Source organism: Heterodontus francisci, chromosome 4, assembly GCF_036365525.1.
Source record: "Heterodontus francisci isolate sHetFra1 chromosome 4, sHetFra1.hap1, whole genome shotgun sequence".
NCBI classification, from domain to species: domain Eukaryota; kingdom Metazoa; phylum Chordata; class Chondrichthyes; order Heterodontiformes; family Heterodontidae; genus Heterodontus; species Heterodontus francisci.
The window spans coordinates 61195633-61223278 of NC_090374.1; the positions used below are offsets into that span (position 1 = coordinate 61195633).

A 27646-nucleotide genomic window follows, 5' to 3' on the forward strand; every position below is an offset into this window, starting at 1 on the left:
ATCAAACCCTCGTCGATGCATTCACGGAAGCGTATGGAAAAAAGGGCCTTTCGGCGGAGAGTTTCATCTGTTGACTTTATTTTAATTAAAATAAAACCACCCTTTTTAAAATATTTATTTATTTAAAATAAAAACATCTGGAAGACAAAGGTCCTCTATTAGCCTGCTCCTGCAGCGCAACACTGCCCCCGCCCCCGTCTATCCAGATCCACGACGAACCACTGGACAATGTTGATCACTTCCCATACCTTGGGAGCCTCCTCTCACCAAGGGCAGACATCGATGATGAAACTCAGTGTCGCCTCCAGTGTGCCAGTGCAGCCTTCGGTTGTCTGAGGAAAAGTGTGTTTGATGACAAAGACCTCAAACCTGGCACCAAGCTCATGGTCTACAAGGCTGCAGTGTTACCTGCCCTCCTGTAGGCGTTGGAAGCATGGACACTGTACAGCAGACATCTCATAGCCCTGGAGAGATATCACCAGCAGTGCCTCCGCAAGATCCTGCAAATTCAGTTGTAGGACAGGCGCTCCAATATCATTGTCCTCTCTCAGGCCAACATCCCCAGTATCGAGACACTGATTATGCCTAGTCACTTACACTGGGCTGGCCACATCGTCCGCATGCCTGACACAAGATTATCAAAACAAGCTTTCTACTCTGAGCTCCATCACGGCAAGAGGCTACAAGGGCAGAGGAAATGCTACAAGGATGTCCTTAAAGTCTCCCTGAAAAATGTGACATCTTCACCGATTCGTGGGAATCTCTTGACCGAGATCGCTCAAAATGGAGAAGATGCATCCGTGAAGGTGCCAGCCAGTTCGAATAATGTCGACATGCCTAGGCAGTGACCAAGAGCAAACAGCGGCAGGAGCATTCGGAATTTCGAGCATCCCATTCACTTGCCTCACCAAACATCACCTGCCCCACCTGTGGCAGAGTGTGCGAATCCAGAATTGGACTATTCAGTCACCTAAGGACCCACAACCCTGGAGTGGAAGAAAGTCATCCTCGTTCCCGAGGGACTGCCAAAGAAGAAGTATAACTGAAGCGTAGCATCCTCACTTTTATTTTCAATTCCTCTCATAATAAAGGATAGCATTCCGTTAGCCTTCTTTATGATTTGCTGTTCCTGCATACCAACTTTCTGTGGCTCATGCACTAGAACACCTAGATCCCTCTGCACCTCTGAATTCTGCAGTCGTTCTCCATTTGAGAAATACTCTGCATTTTTATTCTTCCTGCCAAAGTGAACAACTTCACATTTTCCCACATTATACTCCATCTGCCAGATTTTTGCCATTCACTCTACCAATCTATATTGGTCTGCAACCTCTTTATGTCCTCTTCACAACATACTTTCCTACAATTCTTTGTATCATCTGCAAATTTAGCTACCAAGCCATCGCTTCCCTCATTTAAATCATTGATATAAATTGTAAAAAGTTGAGGTCCCAGGACAGATCCCTGCAGGACTCTACTCTTCACATCCTGCCAATCAGAAAAGGACCCGTTTATGCATACTCTGTTTTCTGCCAGCCAGCCAATCTTCTATGCATGCTAATGTGTTACCCCATTACACCATGAGCTCCTACTTTCTCTCTCTACAGATATTGTAGGACCTGCTGAGTATTTCCAGCATTTTCTGTTTTTATGACTGCTACCCTGATCTTTCCTGCCCTTCCTAAATTTGCCATTTGCTAGTTTAAACCTGTAATCTTTTGCCCTATCCTCACAATTTAAATAGTCCAGATTTATGATTTTCACATCATTTCCATTACCTTTATCAGATTACCTCTCAAATTGTCATCAGAACCCCAAGATTAGATTACAAATGTAAGTTTTTTCTTGCATCTTTTGCTGATTATAATAAATCGTTGTCTAATTTTAGGTGACGATTTGGTTCTACTTTGGTTATTTTTTTGTAGTTGGAGTGACTATACTTGAGGGCCTTAACGCACAAAGATGACAATAGAAAGATGAATAATTTTAGAGTGACTGTGTTGAGGAGTTTTTGACAATTTGTATTTTATTGGCAAAGATGTTCTCTCAAGTATATAATTATTTGCTTTGCAAGTTCTTACATGCTTCTTGCTGCATAATCACTTTAGATTGGAGAAATATGTAAAGGCTAAAGAAGAGTTGGAGCAAGACCTCTATTCACGCTTTATCTTAGTGCTTAATGAAAAGAAGGCCAAGATTAGAAGTCTACAGGAAAATTTAAAGAGCATTGATGGGCACATGGAGCTCAAGAGTCAAAGCAGGTACTTGTTTATGATTTCAGTTTTGGTTCATGGTATGTGGGCGTCGCTGGCTAGGCCAACATTTATTGCCCATTCCTAATTCCCCTGTTTGTTGCAAATACAGTCCATTGTGTTAATTTACTGGAGTAACAACAAATATGTGCAGTATATACATAGTTGCAAAGCATCACAATCTTTTTTACTTAATTGTAAAGTCTTTCCTGAATAACGTAAGCCTGAACAAAATTGTCCCTAATTGTCTTTAATTACTGAAATAGAGTAGTAGTTATATGTGTTCACCTTTAATGCTGCTTGTCAGCCCTTTAAGTTTGACTAGGATGCTCCTCTCTTGACAACAACCTATGGCTGTAATTCAATCCATAAAGCTAACTGACAGCTGTAAAGGCAAAGAAATATAACAAACATTACATTACCATATCCCAAATAGTTAAAGATACTTTAGGATGTGTCTTTGAATTTTGGAATATTGTAGAATAGTGTAACAATTTCTAATAACTAATTACAATGTTTTTTTAAAATTTAAAATAGTAGGTGTGTCACTGTGATCCAGTATAAAAATACATTGGAAACACCAATGCCATTTGGTCCTTAAGTTTTCCATGTTAAAAGTATTCACCTGTTAGGTCTATAGGTTTCGCTGTGAGAGGAGTTTCCAATTTATTACACATTCTGCCTGTGAAGTAACATTACATGTAAACATGTAACATGTAAATTTGATTTTCTGCTTTCTTTGCGCAGGTTAAGGCTACTTAGAACGGAAATAGAAATTCAGAATGGCATAGTATTTTTCACTGAAAATGTTGGCTCAAAAAACTTTGTTCCATTACATCTTTGGGCGTTGTTATTTGTTGTGATGCTGGGGCTCAATAAAATCCTTCCTTTGGGGCATCACAAATTTCAAGAGCCGTGATTAAGACTGTTGGTAAACACATTATTTCTGTGGAATTGTTTTTTTGTAGGACTGTTGTTGCTACTAGCCAGGAAATGTCAAAAGCTGAGGAAGATTTTGATTGTAGCACTGATGAAGAAAAGAAAGGCCATACCTCTGAAAATAGAATCTGGTCTCAACCTTGCAAGTCAGCCAATGGTAAGGAAATGTGCTTCCTATTCAGTGCAGAGAATGAGGTCTATTAAGAGTTTGGGCAAATTATAATGACCTGAATTTGGTTTTTATTAATAATTTCCTTGTGAATATAATCTTTCTCGCATCAAAAAATTGTCAACATGAATGGCTGGTGTGATAAAATACCATCAATGCTTAACTGCAAAAGGAGAAGAGACAATGGAAAATAATTCTGTAAATAGTGGTTTTCTGAGCCTTCTTTCTTTGAGTAAACGACTGTCCTGGGTTTGTTGTATTATTTTCTATAAGTCCTCTTTTTAGGATATAATTGAATTTTTGGTTCATTGGAAAAGCCATTCCCTGACAATTGGCAAACAGTCGCTTTAAAAGCATTTATTTTTTTGTAGGGCTTGTGTGTGAAAAGCTGTACTTTTCAATTTAGACCAGAACCTAGTACTTTTCTAATACCATATTAAGAATTTATTAGAATTAGAATTAGAATATTACAGCGCAGTACAGGCCCTTCGGCCCTCGATGTTGCGCCGATCATCTGACCTACACTATTCCATTTACATCCATATGTCTATCCAATGACCACTTAAATGCCCTTAAAGTTGGCGAGTCTACTACTGTTGCAGGCAGGGCGTTCCACGCCCCTACTACTCTCTGCGTAAAGAAACTACCTCTGACATCTGTCCTATATCTTTCACCCCTCAACTTAAAGCTATGTCCCCTCGTGTTTGCCATCCTCATCCGAGGAAAAAGACTCTCACTATCCACCCTATCTAACCCTCTGATTATCTTGTATGTCTCTATTAAGTCACCTCTCCTCCTCCTTCTCGCTAACGAAAACAACCCCAAGTCCCTCAGCCTTTCCTCGTAAGACCTTCCTTCCATACCAGGCAACATCCTAGTAAATCTCCTCTGCACCCTTTCCAAAGCTTCCACATCCTTCCTATAATGCGGTGACCAGAACTGCACGCAATACTCAAGGTGCGGCCTCACCAGAGTTTTGTCCAGCTGCATCATGACCTCGTGGCTCCGAAACTCGATCCCCCTACTAATAAAAGCTAACACACCATATGCCTTCTTAACAGCCCTATTAACCTGGGTAGCAACTTTCAGGGATTTATGTACCTGGATACCAAGATCTCTCTGCTCATCTACACTACCAAGAATCTTCCCATTAGCCCAGTACTCTGCATTGCTGTTACTCCTTCCAAAGTGAATCACCTCACACTTCTCCGCATTAAACTCCATTTGCCATCTCTCAGCCCAGCTCTGCAGCCTGTCTATGTCCCTCTGTACCCTACAACATCCTTCGACACTATCCACAACTCCACCGACCTTCGTGTCATCCGCAAATTTACTAACCCACCCTTCTACACCCTCTTCCAGGTCGTTTATAAAAATGACAAACAGCAGTGGCCCCAAAACAGAATCTTGCGGTACACCACTAGTAACTAAACTCCAGGATGAACATTTGCCATCAACCACCACCCTCTGTCTTCTTTCAGCTAGCCAATTTCTGATCCAAAGCTCTAAATCACCTTCAACCCCATACTTCCGTATTTTCTGCAATAGCCTACCGTGGGGAACCTTATCAAACGCCTTACTGAAATCCATATACACCACATCCACTGCTTTACCCTCATCCACCTGTTTGGTCACCTTCTCGAAAAACTCAATAAGGTTTGTGAGGCACGACCTACCTTTCACAAAACCGTGCTGACTATCGCAAATGAACTTATTCTTTTCAAGATGATTATAAATCCTGTCTCTTATAACCTTTTCCAACATTTTACCCACAACCGAAGTAAGGCTCACAGGTCTATAATTACCAGGGCTGTCTCTACTCCCCTTCTTGAACAAGGGGACAACATTTGCTATCCTCCAGTCCTCCGGCACTACTCCTGTCGACAATGACGACATAAAGATCAACAACAACGGCTCTGCAATCTCCTCCCTGGCTTCCCAGAGAATCCTAGGATAAATCCCATCTGGCCCAGGGGACTTATCTATTTTCACTCTTTCCAAAATTGCTAACACCTCCTCCTTGTGAATCTCAATCCCATCTAGCCTAGTAGGCTGTATCTCAGTAATCTCCTCGGCAACATTTTCTTTTTCTACTGTAAATACTGACGAAAAATATTCATTTAACGCTTCCCCTATCTCCTCTGATTCCGCACACAACTTCCCACTACTATCCTTGATTGGCCCTGCTCTAACTCTTGTCATTCGTTTATTCCTGATATACCTATAGAAAGCCTTAGGGTTTTCTTTGATCCTATCTGCCAATGACTTCTCGTGTCCTCTCCTTGCTCTTCTTAGCCCTCCCTTTAGATCCTTCCTGGCTAGCTTGTAACTCTCAAGCGCCCTAACTGAGCCTTCACGTCTCATCCTAACATAAGCCGCCCTCTTCCTCTTGACAAGCGCTTCAACTTCTTGAGTAAACCACGGCTCCCTCGCTCGACAACTTCCTCCCTGCCTGACAGGTACATACTTATCAAGGACACGCATTAGCTGCTCCTTGAATAAGCTCCACATTTCGTTTGTGCCCATCCCCTGCAGTTTCCTTCCCCATCCTACACATCCTAAATCTTGCCTAATCGCGTCATAATTTCCTTTCCCCCAGCTATAATTCTTGCCCTGCGGTATATACCTGTCCCTGCCCATCGCTAAGGTAAACCTAACCAAATTGTGATCACTATCGCCAAAGTGCTCACCTACATCTAAATCGAACACCTGGCCGGGTTCATTACCCAGTACCAAATCCAATGTGGCATCGCCCCTGGTTGGCCTGTCCACATACTGTGTCAGAAAACCCTCCTGCACACACTGGACAAAAACAGACCCATCTAAAGTACTCGAACTATAGTATTTCCAGTCAATATTTGGAAAGTTAAAGTCCCCCATAACCACTACCCTGTTACTCTCGCTCCTGTCGAGAATCATCTTCGCTATCCTTTCCTCTACATCTCTGGAACTATTCGGAGGTCTATAGAAAACTCCCAACAGGGTGACCTCTCCTCTCCTGTTTCTAACCTCGGCCCATACTACCTCAGTAGACGAGTCCTCAAACGTCCTTTCTGCTGCTGTAATACTTTCCTTGATTAACAATGCCACACACCCCCCTCTTTTACCCTCTTCTCTGTTCTTACTGAAACATCTAAATCCCGGAACCTGCAACATTCATTCCTGCCCCTGCTCTACCCATGTCTCTGAAATGGCCACAACATCAGGATCCCAGGTACCAACCCATGCTGCAAGCTCACCCACCTTATTCCGGATGCTCCTGGCGTTGAAGTAGACACACTTTAAACCAAGTTCTTGCTTGCCAGTGCCCTCTTGCGTCCCTGTAACCTTATCCCCTACCTCACTACTCTCAACAGCCTGTACACTGGAACTACAATTTAGGTTCCCATTCCCCTGCTGATTTAGTTTAAACCCCCCCCCGAAGAGCACTAACAAATCTCCCCCCCAGGATATTGGTACCCCTCTGGTTCAGGTGAAGACCATCCTGTTTGTAGAGGTCCCACCTACCCCAGAAAGAGCCCCAATTATCCAGGAAACCAAAACCCTCCCTCCTACACCATCCCTGCAGCCACGTGTTCAACTCCTCTCTCTCCCTATTCCTCTCTTCGCTAGCACGTGGCACAGGCAACAACCCAGAGATAACAACTCTGGTTGTTCTCGCTCTAAGCTTCCACCCTAGCTCCCTGAATTTCTGCCTTAAATCCCCATCTCTCTTCCTACCTATGTCGTTGGTGCCTATGTGGACCACGACTTGGGGGTGCTCCCCCTCCCCCTTAAGGATCCCAAAAACACGATCGGAGACATCACGTACCCTGGCACCTGGGAGGCAATATCAGGACTTCTATTCAGTTCTGATAATTTGAGCCTGATTATAGGACAAAGTAAGTGTTTTACTGGAAACCTAACAATAAATGTAAATTCACTTCTTTATTTCATTTATTAGCATAAAACCTAATCAGCACAAAGGCAAACTTTGATTTATCCATTTCTTTTAAATGCAGTGTTCAAGATAGATAATTTGAAACTCAAACTGTAAATTTATCATAAGTGAATGGCGAACTACCTTAGTGGTTTTGAAACTTGGTATATGAGGACCCCTAAAAATACTGACATGTACCTGAAGATCATTAGCAAATATTGACACATTCCTGGGACTACCAGTCTGTGTCTGAAAGGGAAACAATACAGATAATATTTTATATTTGTATACAGAAATATATCAACATGCTCGTAAGGCGGCACAGTGGCGCAGTGGTTAGCACCACAGCCTCACAGCTCCAGGGACCCGGGTTCAATTCTGGGTACTGTCTGTGCGGAGTTTGCAAGTTCTCCCTGTGTCTGCGTGGGTTTCCTCCGGGTGCTCCGGTTTCCTCCCACTGCCAAAGACTTGCAGGTGATAGGTAAATTGGCTGTTATAAATTGACCCTAGTGTAGGTAGGTGGTAGGGCATATGGGATTACTGTAGGGTTAGTATAAATGGGTGGTTGTTGGTCGGCACAGACTCGGTGGGCCGAAGGGCCTGTTTCAGTGCTGTATCTCTAAATAAATAAGTGAACAAATACAGAATCCAATGGCAGATCGCAATTGCCTATCTTATGGATTCATTGGAATATCCCATTTGAAAACCTGTCATCCATATAAATCCTTATACACTGCTAAATTGTTATTTTTAGCATCTTACCTTCAGTCTTTGCCAGAGCTTTCCAGTTCTACTCTCTGGTAATCGGTTATTATAAATATAGTCATTTTAAAAAAACTTTCTATGAATCAGTATTTGTTTAACTATGTTGCTTGGCATATATAGACATGCCTCTACAATTGCAATTTGAAATATAATTAGATATCTACCTATATTTAGTTTAGTTTTCCATTGTAGGTGCTCTTTTGACATCCTTGGCATAGTAACAGAGAAGTCTTTCATTCATGCATGGCATACAGGAAAAGTATCAAATATTGATTGATTGCTAACCTATTGTAAAACTTGCAATATTTAACAACCCCCTATCTTTCTTTGTTGGATGAATGTAGACTGAGTACAGCAGTTGGATTCTGCACCTGTAGGGGAGTGTTTTGGAGACTACCTATAGTTTAATGGAGTAAAAACTTAAGTTGCAATGAACTCCTTCTGCAGAGCTGACCAACCCCAGAACCATTATTTTCTTTGTCAAGCTTTAAATTCTGATACTATGCCTTTAACCAGTTTTATCACTCCTCGCATGAGGGGGAAGATTCATGCTGGGTTATGATTCCTTGAGTGCAAGCAGTGTTCTTGTGGCTATTTCCATGTATCCGGTTAGATGGGAAGTATTATCATGCTATGTGGCCATGCAGAAAGGGAGAGTGTGTCATAGCTGAAGCCAATCCTGTCCTCTGCTGTTATTTTTTTTAGAGGGAGAGAGAGAGAGAGAGATACAGCACTGAAACAGGCCCTTCGGCCCACCGAGTCTGTGCCGACCAACAACCACCCATTTATACTAATCCTACATTAATCCCATATTCCCAACCACATCCCCACCATTCTCCTACCACCTACCTACACTAGGGGCAATTTGCAATGGCCAATTTACCTATCAACCTGCAAGTCTTTGGCTGTGGGAGGAAACTGGAGCACCCGGCGGAAACCCACACGGTCACAGGAAGAACTTGCAAACTCTGCACAGGCAGCACCCAGAACCGAACCTGGGTCACTGGAGCTGTGAGGCTGCAGTGCAAACCACTGCGCCACTGTATCGCTCAAGAATGACTTGCTTCCATTCCAGTTCAATGAATTCTGAGATGGCTGTTAAGTCCAATGCGTGATCTGCAGACATGAGGGGTAGGTGGTTCTTAAAGGATCAGGTAGATGAGCAGTTTGGAGGTTTGTGCGCTCTGACTGATGCCTCGACTTTGCCTCCGCATGTTCCTGATGAAGTCCCTCGAGGTGTACGATGCCTTCTCGAATGAGCTTTTGCCATCTAGGACAGTCACAAGCCAGGGACTCGCATGGGTCGACATGTATATTTGATCTCTTCATCATCTCTAAAGCGTTTCTGCTGTCCTTCTGAGAGTCTCCTGCACTTTCTAACAAAAGGGAATGGCAGCAATCAGAAGGTGGGATCTTGAATGAGCAGGGAGCGGCACCGACATATTGCAGCACGGACATGTGACAAAATTATTGACTCAGCCACGGACATGGGGGAGATTAATCTGTGTATAAAGTGCAGAGCCAATCTAATACCATTGAAACACAGTCTGATTTAAAAGACATTTCTCCCTATAAAGTAGCTAAGTTTGCAAACATTAATGGAGAGCCGCACAACAGTATTAGGTAGCTAGCAAGCAAAATAGTATGCAATGCCAATGCAAATTACTTTTGTAATGACTTTTGCTGCTAGGTTATTATAAAACACAAGGTTAAAGGCTTAAAGCAGGTCGTGGCCAACACTTGCGCGTGGCGGGGGTACATTACAATTTTTGTCTTAACATAGGGAGCTGGTGAGACAATTTCGGAAAGATAAAGGCATTAAAAATGTCTCTTATGATTAATCATTATAACAAAAGTGCATTTTTGTGAAGAAGCTTTAAATGCGAAGACCAACTTATTCACTTACGTTCTGGTCGCTATGTTGGACACTGATTTTGTGAGATACCTAGCATTTTTTTGCTTGCAGAAGTAGTCAATGTTTGTCTGCACACTTCTTGTAGGGATGCAGACTATTCCATATAGACTTCTGTCTGTCAGGACTGATCTCGATTTCTCTCTCTCCCACTTCTTTCTTTCTGTCTGTCTGTCTCTCTCTCTCTGTCACTCTCTGTGTCCCCCCTCTTTGTGTCGTCGTCCCCTCTCTGTGTCGTCCCCCCCTCTCTGTGTCATCCTCCCCCTCTGTCACAGAATCACAGAATAATACAGTGCAGAAGAGGCCCTTCGGCCCATCGAGTCTGCACCGATGCATTAAAAGCACCTGACCTGTCTACCTAATCCCATTTGCCAGCACTTGGCCCATAGCCTTGAATGTTATGACGTGCCATGTCCTCATCCAGGTACTTTTTAAAGGATGTGAGGCAACCTGCATCTACCACCCTCCCAGGCAGGGCATTCCAGACCGTCACCACCCTCTGGGTAAAAAAGTTCTTCCTCAAATCCCCCTTAAACCTCCCGCCCCCCACCTTAAACTTGTGACCCCTCGTAACTGACCCTTCAACTAAGGGGAACAGCTGCTCCCTATCCACCCTGTCCATGCACCTCATAATCTTGTACACCTCTATCAGGTCACCCCTCAGTCTTCTCTGCTCCAGTGAAAACAACCCAAGCCTATCCAACCTCTCTTCATAGTTTAAATGTTCCATCCCAGGCAACATCCTGGTGAATCGCCTCTGCACCCCCTCCAATGCAATCACATCCTTCCTATAATGTAGCGACCAGAATTGCACACAGTACTCCAGCTGTGGCCTTACCAAAGTTCTATACAACTCCAACATGACCTCCCTGCTTTTGTAATCTATGCCTCGATTGATAAAGGCAAGTGTCCCATATGCCTTTTTCACCACCCTATTAACCTGCCCTTCTGCCTTCAGAGATCTATGGACAAACACGCCAAGGTCCCTTTGTTCCTCGGAACTTCCCAGTGTCAGGCCATTCATTGAATACTTCCGTGTCACATTACTCCTTCCAAAGGGTATCACCTCACACTTTTCAGCTTTAAATTCCATCTGCCACTTTTCTGGCCATTTGACCATCCCGTCTATATCTTCCTGTAACCTAAGACACTCCACCTCACTGTTAACCACTCGGCCAATCTTTGTGTCATCCGCGAACTTACTGATCCTACCCCCCACATAGTCATCTATGTCATTTATATAAATGACAAACAATAGGGGACCCAGACCCTGTGGTACGCCACTGGACACTGGCTTCCAGTCACTAAAACAGCCGTCTGTCATCACTCTCTGTCTCCTACAGCTAAGCCAATTTTGAATCCACCTTATCAAGTTACCCTGTATCCCATGTGCATTTGCTTTCTTGATAAGTCTCCCATGTGGGACCTTGTCAAAGGCTTTGCTGAAATCCATGTAAACTGCATCAACTGCACTACCCTCATCAACACACCTGGTCACATGCTCAAAAAATTCAATCAAATTTGTTAGGCATGACCTCTCTCTGACAAAGCCATGCTGACTATTCCTAATCAAATTTTGCCTCTCCAAGTGGAGATAGATTCTCTCCTTCAGAATTTTCTCCAATAGTTTCCCTACCACTGACGTGAGACTCACTGGTCTCTAGTTCCCTGGCTTATCTCTGCAACCTTTCTTAAATAGTGGGACCACATTAGCTGTTCTCCAGTCCTCTGGCACCTCCCCTGTGGCCAGAGAGGAATTAATAATTAGGGTCAGAGCCCCTGCAATCTCCAGCCTCGCCTCCCACAGCATCCTGGGACACAAATCATCCGGACCTGGAGATTTGTCCACTTTTAAGCCTTCCAAAACCTCCAATACCTTGTCACTCCCTATGACAATTTGCTCAAGAACCTCACAGTCTCTCTCTCTGAGTTCCACATCTACATGCTCATTCTCTTGGGTGAAGACAGATGTGAAGTATTCATTCAATACCCTACCAATGTCCTCTGGCTCCACCCACAAATTTCCCCTTGGTCCCTAATGGGTTCTACTCTTTCCCTGGCTATGCTCTTCCCATTGATATACTTATAGAATATCTTGGGATTTTCCCTACTTTTACCAGCCAGTGCTTTCTCATATCCCCTCTTTGCTCTCCTAATTGCTTTCTTAAGCTCCATCCTACACTATTTGTATTCCACTAATGCTTCTATTGATTTGCTCTCCTTGTATTTGTTAAAAGCCTCTCTTTTCCTTCTCATCATACCCTGAATGTTTCTAGTCATCCATGGTTCTCTGGGCTTGTTGCTCCTACCTATTACCCGAGAGGGAACATGTTGGGCCTGTACCCTCCCCATTTCCTTTTTGAATGCCCCCCAACTGCTCATCTGTAGATTTCCCAACAAGTAACTCTTTTTCCAGTCTACCTTGGCCAGATCCTGCCTTATTTTACTAAAATTCGCTCTCCCCCAATCCAAAACCTTTTTTTGCAACTTGTCTATTTCTTTCTCCTTAACAAGCTTAAATTGTACCATGTTATGTTCGCTATCACCAAAATGCACCCCCACCAACACATCAACCACCTGTCCGGCTTCATTCCCCAGAATTAGGTCCAGCACTGCACCCTCCCTTGTTGGATCCTCTACATATGGGCTAAAAAGTTCTCCTGTATACATTTTAAGAACTCCACTCCATCTAAGCCCTTAACACGATGACTATCCCAATTAGTGTTGGGAAAGTTGAAATCACCTAATATAATTACCCTATTATTTTTACACACCTCTGCAAATTGCGCACATATTTGCTCCTCAATTTCCCGCTGACTATCTGGGGGTCTATAGTAAACACCTAGCAGTGTGGCTGTCACTTTTTTATTCCTAAACTCTACCCATAAAGCTTCATTTGATGCCCCCTCCAAGATATCATGTCTCCTTACTGCAGTAACTGACTCCTTAACTAATATTGCAATGCTCCCTCCTCTTTTACCCCCACCTCTGTCTCGCCTGAAGATTCTATATCCCGGGATATTGAGCTGCCAATCCTGCCCCTCCCTCAACCATGTCTCCGTGATGGCTACTATATCACAATTCCACGCGTCAATCATTGCCCTTAACTCATCCGTTTTACCTGCAATACTCCTGGTATTAAAGTAGAGGCCTTCCATCCTGGTCTTACTCCCTTGAAACTTACTTCCGCTGTATTCCCTCTGACTTGTTTGCTTTCCTGTGCTTAGCTGTGTCCCTATTCTGCTCGGAGTCTGCATCCCCTCCCTCTGCCAAATTAGTTTAAACTCCTCCCAACAGCACTAGCAAACCCACCAGCAAGGATGTTAGTCCCCCTCTGGTTCAGATGTAGACCGTCCCACTTGTACAGGTCCCACCTTCCCCAGAAACAGTCCCAGTGGTCCAGGAATCTAAAACCCTCCCTCCTGCACCAACTCTTAAGCCACGCATTCATCTCTGCTATTCTCCTATTTCTATACTCGCTAGCACGTGGCACTGGGAGTAATCCAGAGATTGCAACCCGAGAGGGCCTGCTTTTTAGTCTACTGCCTAACTCCCTGAATTCTTGATGCAAGACCTCATCCCTCTTTCTACCTATGTCATTGGTACCAACATCTACCATGACCTCTGCCTTGTCACCCTCCCCCTTCAGGATGCCCTGCAGCCGTTCAGTGACATCCCGGACCCTGGCAGCAGGGAGGCAACACACCATACTGGAGTCACGTTGACAGCCACAATAGCGCCTATCTGTTCCCCTGACTATGGAATCCCCTATTACTATTGCTCTTCCTCTCTTTCCCCCTTGCTGTGCAGACAGGCTGCTTGCGGTGCCAGAAGCTTGGCTCTGTCCGCACTCCCTGGAGAAACCAGCCTCATCAGCCTCCAAAATGTAAAACCGATTTACAAGCGGGACCCCAGGGGACTCCTGAACTACCTGCCTGTTTCTCTTGGACTGCCTGGTGGTCACCCATTCCCTTCCTTCCTCAAGTCCCTTCAGCTGCGGTGTGACCACCTCTCTATACATGCTACCCACAATGCTCTTAGACTCGCGGATGCTCCACAGTGTTTCCAGCCGCCGTTCCAGTTCTGAAACCCGAGCTTCCAGGAGCTGCAGCTGGACACATTTCCTGCACACATGCTGGTCCCGGGGACTGGAAATGTTCCCGGATTCCCACATGCAGCAAGAGGAGCAAACCACGGTTTCAAGCTCTCCTACCATGACTCAACCCTTTAAATTTAAAACTATAGAAGATTATAATTAAAAAAACAATTAAGTCTTGCTAAAACAATGACTTACAATTCAATCCACCCTCTGTCTTCCCCCCCTCCCTGTCTTCCCCCCCTCCCTGTCTTCCCCCCCTCCCTGTCTTCCCCCCCCCTCTGTCTTCCCCCCCCCTCTGTCTTCCCCCCCCCTCTGTCTTCCCCCCCCTCTGTCTTCCCCCCCCTCTGTCTTCCCCCCCCCTCTGTCTTTCCCCCCCCCTGTCTTCCCCCCCCCTCTGTCTTCCCCCCCCCTCTGTCTTCCCCCCCCCTCTGTCTTCCCCCCCCCTCTGTCTTCCCCCCCCCTCTGTCTTTCCCCCCCCCTCTGTCTTCCCCCCCCCTCTGTCTTCCCCCCCCCCCTCTGTCTTCCCCCCCCCTCTGTCTTCCCCCCCTCTGTCTTCCCCCCCCCCTCTGTCTTCCCCCCCACTCTGTCTTCCCCCCCCCCACTCTGTCTTCCCCCCCCCCTGTCTTCCCCCCCCCTGTCTTCCCCCCCCAGTGTCGTCCCCCCCCCCAGTGTCATTCCCCCCCCCCCCGTGTCGTTCATCTCCCCCCCCCCCCGTGTCGTTCCCCCCCCCCCCTTCCGTGTCGTCCCTCCCCGTGTCGTTCCCCCCCCCCCCCCCCCAGTGTGGTTCCCTCGCTCTCTGCCCCCCTTTTTCTCTCTCTCTGCCCCCCTTTTTCTCTCTCTCTGCCCCCCCTTTTCTCTCTGTCTGCCCCCCCTCTCTGTCTGCCCCCCTCTCTGTCTGCCACCCCTCTCTGTCTGCCCCCTCTCTTTCTGCCCCCCCTCCACTCTCCTCTCTCTCTGCTCCCCTCTTTCTCTCTGATAGTTGCAGAGAGCGGGAACTCTCAGCAACTGTGATTGATCAGTATTTTATTAAAAATTGCAGCCGTCAGTTTCACAACTGCCAGGTGCTTATAGCAGAGACCAGGTTTTCGGTGGTCTTTTAAAAAAATCGGAACCTGCTGGAAAACCCTGAACTTGACCGAGGTTCTGAAGTGCTGCCTCTGCTCCAAGCACCTGTCAGCTGGAGCTGACAACTGTGATTTTTTTAAAGTCGGACTGGTCTGGAAGAAGAAGCCAATAGGAAATTTCTCATCCCTGAAATTACCAGTCAGAGACCCCAAACTTCTTACCACAGACATTGGCGTTCGGACGACCCCTGTGAATGAATTTCCCCTTCCTAAACAAGGGAACTCAACCAAACCTCCTGGTGCAAATGGCTCAGAGTCACACTCTTTGGTGCCTATTATCTATTAGCAGGAAATCCCTGTATTACACTCAAACAGAAACATTATTTTCACCAAGAAAGCCTTTGAACCCTGGAACTTTTTTGTTCAACAGATTTTTAAACACAATGCCGGCTGAGCTTGTACATGATGTCAAGAGCTTTGTGTCAGCAGTTTTGGAATTATTTGATAAATAGCTTCTTGTTTAATTAGCCATAGTACTATTAATCATGAAACTCTTTCCCATTATGCCCTTTAAAGGGGAAGTCCCTCCATCAGTTTCATATTTAGAAATTAAGGAGTAATTTCCTGCCTGCTGGGCATTAAGAATCTTACACCATCATTTATGTTAAGTGCCTTCAATTACCACCCAGCTTGGAAGGATAAGCTTTCCAATAGCAACAGCCTTACTTTCTGTTTGCAATAAATTTAGACATCCAATCTACATTTAGCTGTGATAAGCACAATCTAGCACCTTCATGAGCAGGAAATGAACCTCTTGACCCCTGTATACTACCAGGAAAATGATAATACAAAGTGCTGATAGCACAGAAAATGGTGAACAGCATGGTTTACTTAAGTTGAAGTTGTCCTCATTCTGGAAGAGGCAGGGTTTAGGAGGGAATCTCCACAAAGTGGGTTTCTTGGAGGCCCTAAAGTCAACATATTCAACACAAATTCTGCAGTCTAGCTCCCTTACAACTATCATATACTTCCTTCTCTATAGCTAGTAACTATTCCTGTCTTATACTAGATATTCACACATTTTAATTTGCAGTGGGACATTTTGCCTGCTAAACAACTATGACTGCATTTTAAAAGCAGTTCATTAGCCATGAAGTGCTTTGGGTCATTCGAAGATGTGAAATCCAGACTATGAATTCAAATGTCTTTGATCTGCCTGCCCTCCTTTCCTTCTCTTCGCCCTTTCTGTTGTATGTTCTATTTGGTGGTTGTTAGTTGGTATCCTTCCATCTACGAAAGATGATGGACACGCAGCAAACAATCCATTGAGGTAGGGTGTCTTCTCTTGGTGCACCTTTGCTGATGGCCTTGAAGGCCAATCCTTCAGAGGCAGGTTCTACCACAAGTTGCTGCACGTGAAGCTGCCAAGTGACACTGTGAGTTGTTGTTTTCAACATTGTCGCCTGCTGCCAAGCTGTTGTAGCCACTGGTCATCATGGTAGTGCACACCAGTCCACAGAATGTGTCACCATTTCCCTCTTTCACTAGCTAATGATTCCCAGGTGTGATAGTCGACATTGAGGGCCTTCAGCAGGCCCCAGTGCTTGCAAGTATCCTTGAAGCGGAGCTTTGAGCGACCTACTGGTCGTCTGGGCCCGGCTACCTCACCATACAGAAGGTCCTTGGTAAGCGACCATCTTCCATCCTGTGGACATGTCCTATCCGCTGAAGCCGCCTCTGTTTGTTTAGTGCCAACACACTTGAGAGCTCTTCCGCATTTGTGCTGCCAGGATATATCCATAATGTGCTGCAGACACTGAAGATGGAAATTATTGTGCCTTTTGATACAACTTATTTATATAGTGCCTTTAACAGAGAGAAAAACATCCCAAGGTACTTCACAGAAGCTTAAGGAGAAAACGAATGCTGAACCATAGGAGTAGTGACCAAATTTTCAGGAGAAGACTTAGGTTTTAAGGAGGGCCATAAAGGAAGAGAAGTGTAGGGAGGAAATTCCAGTGCATGGATATAAGTGATAATGGAAGGGCAAAGGAGCAGGTGGACAGTCAGGTAGGGAAACAATAGTAGATTCATGGACAAATGATGTGTGGCAATAAGAGAAAGCATACCTGTCCTATGGCAAGTAATCTCATATTGTAAATTTATATATATTGTGTTGATCATGGCATGAGCATCAATGAAATTGCCAATGATTTTGCCTATTGATTCAACAAAAGAACATTTTTTTAATGTGTTGTTCAAATTTCATTCAATGTTCAAAGCATCAAGAATTCGTGTCACTGACTTGAAGCATGCTTTATGAACTACACAGGTATTTTAGTCTCTTCCTCTGCACCTAGTTGATTCAAATATTTGCATCTAAAATAGAATTAGAAGTCAGATGTTACAGGAATAATCTATAAAAGGGTAATGGCAGTTTGGCCGAGCGGACTAGCTTTGCATACCATCCCTATTTATCCTCTGAACCCCCATCCTTTAAATTTTCTGTCCAATTAATCAAGTTCTAGATGAAGTATTATTTGATTGCCATCTGACCACATAAACCAAAGTGGTCTGCTTCAGACATCCTGCCTGTGTGATTGGAATCTGTTGGCTAAAGTCCCCATTTTAGATTTCCATAAATGTATTAATTTGTGTTTTTAAACTTAATTAAAATAAACTGAAAACAGATGTAGTAAACACATCGAAGGGTGACTGAAGTTGGCTTATTCTGTACTAGTTGTGTGCAGGAATGCTACACAAGCAGTTGTTTTGCAGACTGCTCCATATAACCTTGTATCCTGATCAAGTTAGGGAGGATAATGGTTATTTTGATATCATGGTACTGTGCCAGTATAGTGGTTTGCATCCTGTTATTCTAGCTGAGCTCGGATGTTGTCCCACAGCAAGAAGGAACATCAGTGGGCATCTGTTGCAGTAAAATTATTACTTTTATATACATAGTATTATGACGTCAACTTTAGACTTTTTAACTGATCTACATTTGATAGGATACACTGCACCTCCTGATGCCCAGCAGGTCAGTCAGCTTTTAGAAGAGCAAAATAAGCTAAAGTTTCAGGTTTTGCACAGTTAGGCTTGAGAAGCCCCTTCATGGAACTGATGCAAACAAAAAGAAAAAATCAAGATCACAAAGACACAGCTGGTGAAATTAACAGCTTATTAATAATAATAATGGATATTAAAATGCTGGAAGAGATCTTAGTTTGACTATTATACAAAGGTCAACTCAAATTGGTGAGTGAGATATTGGAACGTAGGAAATAGGAGCAGGAGTAGGCCATTCAGCCCCTCGAGCCTGCTCCGCCATTCAACTGGATCATGACTGATTACCTCAACGCCATTTTCCCACACTATCCCCATATTTCCTGATATCTTTATTATCCAGAAGTCTATCGATCTCTGTCTTGAACATACTCAATGACTGAGCCTCCACAACCCTCTGAGGTGGAGAATTCCAAAGATTCACCACCCTGTGATTGAAGACATTCCTCCTCATCTCAGTTCTAAATGGCCTACCTCTTATTCTGAGACTTGTGTCCCCTGGTTCTAAAGCCCCCAGCCAGGGGAACCATCCTTCCTGTATCAAGCCTGTGGAGCCCAGAAAGACTTTTGTATGCTTCAATGAGATCACCTCTCATTCTTCTAAACCCTAGAGAATACAGGCCTAGCCTCCCCAATTTGTCCTCATAGGGAAATCCCGCCATCCCAGGGATTAGTCTGGTGAACCTTCGTTGCAGTCCCTCTATTCCTTGGGTAAGGATACCAAAACTGTACACAATACTCCAAGTGCGGTCTCACCAAGGCTCCATACAATTGCAGCAAGACTTCTTTACTCCTATACTCAAAACCTTTTGTAATAAAGGCTAACATAACATTTTCCTTCCTAATTGCTTGCTGTACCTGCATGTTAGCTTTCAGTGACTTATGAACAAGGACACCCAGGTCTGTTTGGACATCAACACTTCCCAATTTCTCACCATTTAAGAAATACTCTGCATTTCTGTTTTTCCTACGAAAGTGGATAACTTCACATTTTTCCACATTGTTACGACCAAGGTGGGAGTAATGCACTGTTAATTCAGTCTCACTACTCCACAGGTCATAGCATATCAAATAAAGTTTCCCACCTACCGAAGAACAGCCAAATTAAACACAGTATTTTTCCCCCAGAATAAAGCACACCAACCCAGGTTTCTTTAAACAACAACGACATTAACTATTTATTAGAAAAGAAGTAGTAGGTCTTAACTACTAATGAGATAAATCTATCTATGAAAAACCCTTTATTTCCTTAATCCTCATGCACACGCGCATACATTTTTGAAAAAAGTTAACCGGGGAGAAAATATTTTTGGTTTACAGCTGTTTTTTAGGAATAGAAGGAAAAATAAAAATAATTAGGTTTATCATGTTCTAGTAATTTGTTTTCGGTATGGTGAGGTGTCCCTTTGTCGAATAGTCGGATGCCATTCGAAGTCTCTCCAGGCGAGGTTGATGAACAGTCTGTGATGGGTAGGCATTCAAGGCAATTTGTCTGCAGCAGGCGTCACACAGGTCTTTCAGCAGGGGTGCAGTAACAGGTCTGCTTGGGTTTTTAAAAACAGCTGTCTAGCGATAGAAGCTTTCTTGAGATTTCAGGATCTCCCAAAACACAGGAGGCAACAGAAACAACTCTGGATGCAGAAATTCTTCAGAAACTGGAGGCAGTAGGAATCTGCCACCTTTCAAATGCAGGATTTCTTTTCAGGAGATGTAAGTCTCCTTTTCACAGAGAGTTAACACTTTTCTGGGTCTTCCTCCCTTGTTCAAGGTAGGTTAAAGCAAGATTTCAAATGTCTGCCCTTTGTCCAATTCACAGGCTTTTTAAAGGGTCCAAGGTGAAAAAAGAGCCTTTCTGAACATGGTCACATGTCCAAACACAGTGTCTCCCCCGTCACGCAAAAGCTGCTCTGAAAAAGGGTCAAACTCCTGTGGTTTTCCTTGAAATTGCTGGCTTTCCTGTCTTTGTACAAGTTCAACTTCCTCTCAAAGCACCCATAAAGTTCAACTTTTATTATGAACTTCCTTTCAAAACATTGCAGGTGTCTTCCGCTGAGCAAAAATCCTTTTCTTAGCTTTTTCAAACACACACAGTTCTAAGTTCTGAGTACAAAAAAAACCTTTTGTGACAACGTTATATTTCATCTGCCATGTTCTTGCCCACTCACTTAGCCGGTTTAAATCCCCTTGAAGCCTCTTTGTATCCTCCTCATAACTCACATTCCCATCTAATTTTGTGACATCAGCAAACTTTGAAATATTACATTTGGTCCCCTCATCCAAATCATTGATATAGATTGTGAATAGCTGGGGCCCAAGCACTGATCCTTGTGGTACCCCAATAGTCACAACGTGCCTCCCATTTATTCCTATTTTCTGTCTTCTGTCCATTAACCAATTCTCAATCCATGCCAGTATATTACCCTCAATCCCATATGCTCTAATTTTGCTTACTGACCTCTTGTGTGGAACATTATCCAAAGCCTTCTAAAAATCCAAATACACAACATCCACTGGTTCCTTCTTACCTATTCTGCTAGTTACATCCTCAAAAATCTCCAACAGGTTTGTCAAATATGAATTCCCTTTCATAAATCCATGTTGACTCTGCCCAATCCTACCATTATTTTTTAAGTGTCCAGTTATCACATCCATTATAATACATTTTCCCCTCTACTGATGTCAGGATAACAGGTCTGCAGTTCCCCGTTTTCTCTCTCCCTCCTTTCTTAAATAGTGGGGTCACTTTCCAATCTGCAGGAACCACTCAAAATTTATAGAATTTTGGAAGATGATCATCAATGCATCCACTATCTCTACAGTCACCTCTTTAAACACTCTGGGATATAGATCACCAGGTCAAGGTGATTTATCAACTTTCAGTCCCATTAATTTCTCCAGTACCACTTTTTTTTTATTAATACTAATTTCTTTCAGTTCCTCATTCTCACTAGTCCCAGGGTTTTTTTGTATCTTCCTCCGTGAAGACAGACAGAAAGTATTTGTTTAGTTTCTCTGCCATTTCATTATTCCCCATTATAAATTCCCCTGTCTCTGCCTGTAATGGGCCCACATTTGTCTTTAATCTTTTCCTTTTTACATACCTGAAGAAGCTTTTACAGTCCATTTTTATATTTCTTGCTTGTTTACTTTCATATTATAATTTCTCTTTCTTGATCAGTTTCTTGGTCCTCCTTTGCTGAATTCTAAAATGCCCCAATCCTCAGGCTTACTACTTTTTTGGCAACTTTAAAAGCCTCTTCCTGTGATCTGATACAATCCTTAACATCTCTTGTTAGTCACGGTTGGATCATTTTTCCTGCTGGGATTTTGTGCCTCAAAAGAATGTAAATTTGCTGTAAACCATGCTTCAATTCTTTAAATGCCAGCCATTGCCTCTCTACCGTCATACCTTCTAATGTAGTTTCCCAATCTACCACAGCCGATTTGCCCCTCATACCTTCAGAGTTTCCTTTGTTTAGATTTAAGACCCTAGTTTCGATTGAACTACATTACTTTCAAACTTAAAGTAAAATTCCATCGTGTGGTCATGATAATATAATATGTTTGAAGGGAAAGCAGTTAATTAAATGGAGCAACACTGTTGAATATACAGAACATCTGAGCAACATCTTTCATGGAAGCCTGTGACCAGTGGTGTACCACAGATGACACGAAAATTGGTGGTGTCGTAAATAGGAGGAAAGCCTTAGATTACAGGACGATATAGATGGGCTGGTAAGATGGGCGGAGCAGGACAAATTGAATTTAATCCTGAGAAGTGTGAGGTGATGCATTTTGGGAGGACTAACAAGGTAAAGGAATATACAATGGATGGTAGGACCCTAGAAAGTACAGAGGGTCAGAGGGACCTTGGTGTACTTGTCCATAGATCACTGAACGCAGCACAGGTAGATAAGAGATACTTGCCTTTATTAGCCGAGGCAGTGGTTAGCACTGCAGCCTCACAGCTCCAGCGACCCGGCTTCAATTCTGGGTACTGCCTGTGTGGAGTTTGCAAGTTCTCCCTGTGTCTGCGTGGGTTTTCTCCGGGTGCTCCGGTTTCCTCCCACAAGCCAAAAGACTTGCAGGTTGGTAGGTAAATTGGCCATTATAAATTGCCCCTAGTGTAGGTGGTAGGGAAATATAGGGACAGGTGGGGATGTGGTAGGAATATGGGATTAGTGTAGGATTAGTATAAATGGTTGTTGGTCGGCACAGACTCGGTGGGCCGAAGGGCCTGTTTCAGTGCTGTATCTCTATAAAAAAAAAAGAGCAGGGAGGTTATGTTGGAGCTGTGTAAAATGCTAGTTAAGCCACAGCTGGAGTACTGTGTATAGTTCTGGTTGCCACACTATAGGAAGGATGTGATTGCACTGGAGAGGGTGCAGAGGAGATTCACCAGGATGTTGCCTGGGCTGGAGCATTTCAGCTATGAAGAGAGACTGAAAAGGTTAGGGTTATTTTCCTTAGAGCGGGGAAGGCTGAGGGGGAACCTGCTTGTGGTAACAAAATTATGAGGGGCATTGATAGGTTAGATAGTAAGAAATGTTTTCCCTTAGTGGAGGGTCGTTAACCAGGGGGCATAGATTTAAGGTAAGGGGCAGGGGATTTAGAGGGGATTTGAGGAAAAATGTTTTCACCCAGAGGATGGCTGGAATCTGGAACACGCTGCTTGAAGAGGTGGTGAGGCAGGAACCCTTACAACATTTAAGAAGTATTTAGATGCACACTTGAAACACCATAGCATACAAAGCTATGGGCCAAGTGCTGGAAAATGGGATTAGAATAGTTAGGTGCTTGATGGCTGGCACAGACACGATGGGCCGAAGGGCCTGTTTCTTTGCTGTCTGACTCTGTCTTTAAGACTCTAAGGAGTCATAGACAGTATTCCAGATGTCATAGGATAAAACTCCTGATATGGTGTGGTTTTTGTTGAGTGAGCAATATTTAATTATTGTATTTTTCTTTGATTACTGGTTTAAAAAGGATAAGCAATAAATATTAATTTATTACACCATAATTACATCAGTACAGGACAGTGTACTTTCTCTGAAAAACTGTGCAGCGCATGTTAAGGTTTGGTTGCAATCAGTGAAAAAGTGATTGTGACTTAGAGTTAGCTATAATGCCAACTCCACCAGCTGCTGTCTTGTACTCAAAACAGAAAATGCTGGAAATACTGAGCAGGACAGGCAGCATATGTGAAACCGGAAATGATAACTTTTAGGACGGAATTTTTCCTTGAGCTGAGGGCCGTGTCCACCTGAAAAGTCAGTGGCGAGCCTGCCTCTGCCAGGCATGGGGAGCCAGACTGGGATTTTTTGCTGCCCAGGCCCTTAATTGGTCTTGGGCGGGACTTTCACCTGCTTGAGACAGGAAGTTCCGCCAAATGGAGCTGCCAGCCAATCAGCGGGCCGGCAACTCTTAGTCCCAGCAGTGCCACCAGCAGGGACTACACCCAGCCATCGGAATCAACAAGAAGGACGACCCCGGAAAAAAGGTCTGTTTTTAGGGCCTCACCGGGGACAATCGATTGGGCCCCGCAAGGCAAGGGGGATCAGTGGGGGAGAGTGGGAGAAGTGTTGTGCGTTGGGGACAGTTGGGGTTTCAGGGGCAGGGTGCCCGATCAGGAGGGCTCCCCAACAGCCCTCAAGAAGGCCACCTGGTTTCACCAGGTGGGGTTTTTAAGGCCTCAGCCACCTGCCAGCCAAGGGCAAAATACACACGCAGATGGCAGAGGCCCTTAAGTGCCAGTTAATTGGCCACTTAAGGGCCTTGATTGGCCTTAGGTGAGCAGGCGGGCCATTTCTTGCCGCTGTCAGCCCACGTAAAATTGCAACGGGAGCGGGAGGGGGTCGGGTATGCCCCCCACCGTCCACTCAATTTTACGCCCCGCCCTCCCGCCACCAGCCTGCTCGTTTGGGGGTGATGCAAAATTCCGGCCTTAGTTTCTTTCTCCACGGATGCTACCTGGCTGGCTTTCCAGTAATTTCTCTACTTCAGATTTCCAACATCTACAATATTTTGCTTTTGTACTACTTGGCTTTCGCACTGTCTAGAATATAAATCCATTTGGTAGTGAATGCAAGTTTTAAAAACCGCTCAGGTGTTCCATTCGATTTCCTGGGCTCTGTATAAACTTGGTATTGAATTCTTTTCGTGTCATAAGAAAACAGATACTGCTGTCTGCACTCTTGATTTTAAAAATAGGTTGCAGGATAGCAACAGTTCTGCTATAGGCATGAGTGCTAGACACAGCTTGCAGAATAACTCTCGTCTTGCTGTCTATGCTTATCGCTCTACAGATATCAGTTGTACTGTCAAAAGCCTTATAAAGCCCATGGTAGAAGATGGAGCTAGGATATAGTTGGAGTAAATTATGGCATAGGAGCTGTTTTGCATCAAAAAGCAATGTCAAATAAGAGTCATGAGATATGTTTGATAAGCAAAGATGCTTTTTTCTGTGGTCCGTTACTCTCCCTTTAATTTGTCCTATTTATACGCTTTTTAAAAAAATAAGTTTTTCATTTGATTTTGATGCACTCCATTTAAAAAAATCAAACTAAAGGTATGGGGGTGAAAAATATAAATTTTTATTCTGCTTATTCAGAGAGAATCAAATATGACACTGATCAGCCAGGACACCATTTCTTGAAACAGAAGTGATGAAAGTGATGGCTGGACTGGAATAGGGCAGTGAGAAGTTGGAATAATTTGTGCTATGCTAGATTGGATCAATCTAAGATTTGATATGCACTTTTAAAGTTATTGGTTGTAAAGTATTAAAGTTTGATATCAAAGACCAAGTTACTGAGCAGGAGCATTTATTTTGCAGCAGTTGAGAAATAATTCCAACTCGGGGTTGGGGGAGGAGGGGGTGGTGGTGGATGGGAGGAACAGCAGTAGGCCATTCGGCCCTTCGAGCCTGCTCCACCATTTGAAAGAGTGTGTAGGGACGGAGGGATCTGGGGGTTCATGTGCATAATTGTTGAAGGTGGCAGGACATGCTGAGAGAGTAATTAGCAAAGCATATGGGATGTTGGGCTTCATAAAGAAAGGTATCGAGGACAAAAGTAAGGAAGTTATGCTGAACCTTTATTAAGCTGTGGTTAGGCCATAACTGGAATATTGTGTCCAGTTTTGGTCACCACACTTTAGGAAGGATGTGAGAGTCCTTGAGTGGGTTCAGAGAGAATTTACCAGAATGGTTCCAGGGATGGGGGATTTTTGCTACAAGGTTAGGTTGGAGAAGCTGGGTTTGTTCTCGTTGGAGCAAAGGAGATTGAGGGGAGATTTGATAGAGGTGTACAAGATTATGTCAGGTTTAAATAAGGTTAGTAAAGAAAACCAGTTCCCATTAACTGATGGGAGAAGGACTAGGAGACACAGATTTAAGGTTTTGGGCAAGAGATGCAGGGGGGGATGTGAATAAGAATCTTTTTTATGCAGCGAGTAATAATGACCTGAAACTTGCTGCCTACCCGTGTGGTGGAACCGGAGATGATCAATAATTTCAAAAGTAATTGGATGGGCACTTGAGGAAAATAAACTTGCAGGGCTACAGGGATTGAGCAGGTGAATGGGACAGGTTGGATTGCTCTGCAGAGAGCATGGACTTAATGGACCGAATCGCCGCTTCCTCTGCTGTAATGACACTGTGGCCAGAATTTTACGTTGGGCAGGAGGTCCCGCCCACTGGCCAAAAAGTGGAGGGCGTGCTCGCCTCCTCTGAGCCTCGGGAGCCATGCCATGATTTTATGCTTCCCAGGCCCTTAATTGGACTTGGGCGGGACTAAGGCAGGAAGGCCCGCCTAATGGATCTGCCAGCCAATCAGCGGGCCAGCAGCTCTCAGTCCCAGCAATGCTGTGGTCGCTGCTGGGACTGCAACCAGCCACAGCAGGATCATTGGCGCTGATCCCAGAAGAGAATTAGATTTTGGGGCCTTGCCGGGAACAATCTGCCCGGCCCTGGCAAGGCAAGCGGGGTTGTTTGGGAGGGGAGGGGCTTTATTTCAATGGGAGTGGTTGGGGCTTCGGTGGGGGGGGGTTGCTGTGTGGGGTACAGGGTGCCTGATCAGGAGAGTCCCCCCCAGCCTCTTCTAGGAGCCCGAGGTGCCCGTCGGCCGCTGGTAAAATACCAATGGCCTCGGGAGGAGGCCCTTAAGTGGCTGTTGATTGGCCACTTAAGGGTCTTGATTGGCCTGGGGTGGGCGGGCTGTTTCTCGCCACCATCGTCCCTGGTAAAATTGCAGTGCCCCCCACCCCTCTCTGCCACCAGCCCACTCCTGTAGGGAGGCATAAAACTCTGGCCATGTATGACTCTATTGCATCATGAGACATTTTACTATGTTAAAGGCAGTTGATGAATGCAAGTTGTGTTTGTGTATGTGAGTTGCATGTACGAAAAAGAACATTATTCTAATTTATACACTTCCTGTAACTTTTGTTGTGTGTTCTATAAACTTCAGAAAGTGCATTCAGCTCATAGTGACAGAGAGTGAGTGAGGGAAAGATGCTTCTACAAAAGCCCCTTGCCTATTTGAGTAAATACTTTGGTTTCAGTGTTTACACCTTAATTTTACATAGTTTCTTGTTGGCTAAGTCACTTAAAGCACACTCACGTTTCCTCATTCCAGTCCAAGTAGAGTCCTTCAGCTAACAATAATTATTCCTTAATCTAAAATTGCTGCACAACAGATCTTGTAACAAATCTGTAAGCAACTGAGTTGTGTGTTGAAAAGAATGGATGCACTTTTAAAGGAAGGAATCCAATATAGTTTTCTGGGCTGTAGTGCAATTTCGAGCCAGTATTTTGTGGGAAAGCTGAAAGTACACTGAGCTGAAACACAAAAACCCCCAGTTAAGCCTGTGATTTACATTAATTAGCATAACTCCTGACTTGATTGGTTGTTTTCTGATTTTTTTAAAAAACATTTTTGTCAGAGGACTGCAAATTTATTTGATTAAAGGCATTTTCAATTAAAGTAGTTTTATTTGTTCATGAATAATTCATCAGTTCAAGTTCAGGGCAATAATTTATCAGCCAATCACTACTTGATGAGGATCAAAGTCATGTTATCAAATGGTACAGCAAACCGACAGCCAATAGATGTTTACAGGCTGTAAAATCGTGGTTCTTTTTCCCCTGTGTAATGATTGATGCTGGACACTCCAGCTGCTTACTGAATTTAAAGCATTTCAGGGAATCCATCTGTATATGCTTGAGTTGCATGAAGCCATTATCTTACCGCAGGTGTGAGAATGGTATAAATGTTGCACCTGTCATGCTAGGCCCCCACCTGCCAAGAATGAGGCACATCAGTTTTGTCATGAACATTGATGTTTAACTGTTGTTAGAGCGAGGAAATGACTTGTTAAACAGATCAGCCGTGGCTGGAAAAAAACATTTACATACTAACAGACATCGAAGGTGAGGAAGCGCATTCCAGGGCCTGCTAAGG

General features: G+C 44.1%; 1 protein-coding gene across 6 annotated transcripts in view; it reads left to right on the plus strand.

Moving 5' to 3' along the window:
* The window catches only part of xrcc4 (X-ray repair complementing defective repair in Chinese hamster cells 4), a 678103-nt gene that overhangs the window by 321005 nt on the left and 329452 nt on the right, over window positions 1-27646 (plus strand). For all 6 annotated transcript variants that reach the window (XM_068029637.1, XM_068029638.1, XM_068029635.1 and 3 more), the window contains 2 exons: window positions 2109-2261; window positions 3221-3348. In XM_068029637.1, the coding sequence (XP_067885738.1) occupies window positions 2109-2261; window positions 3221-3348 (281 nt within the window). The remainder of the gene's footprint in view (window positions 1-2108; window positions 2262-3220; window positions 3349-27646) is intronic.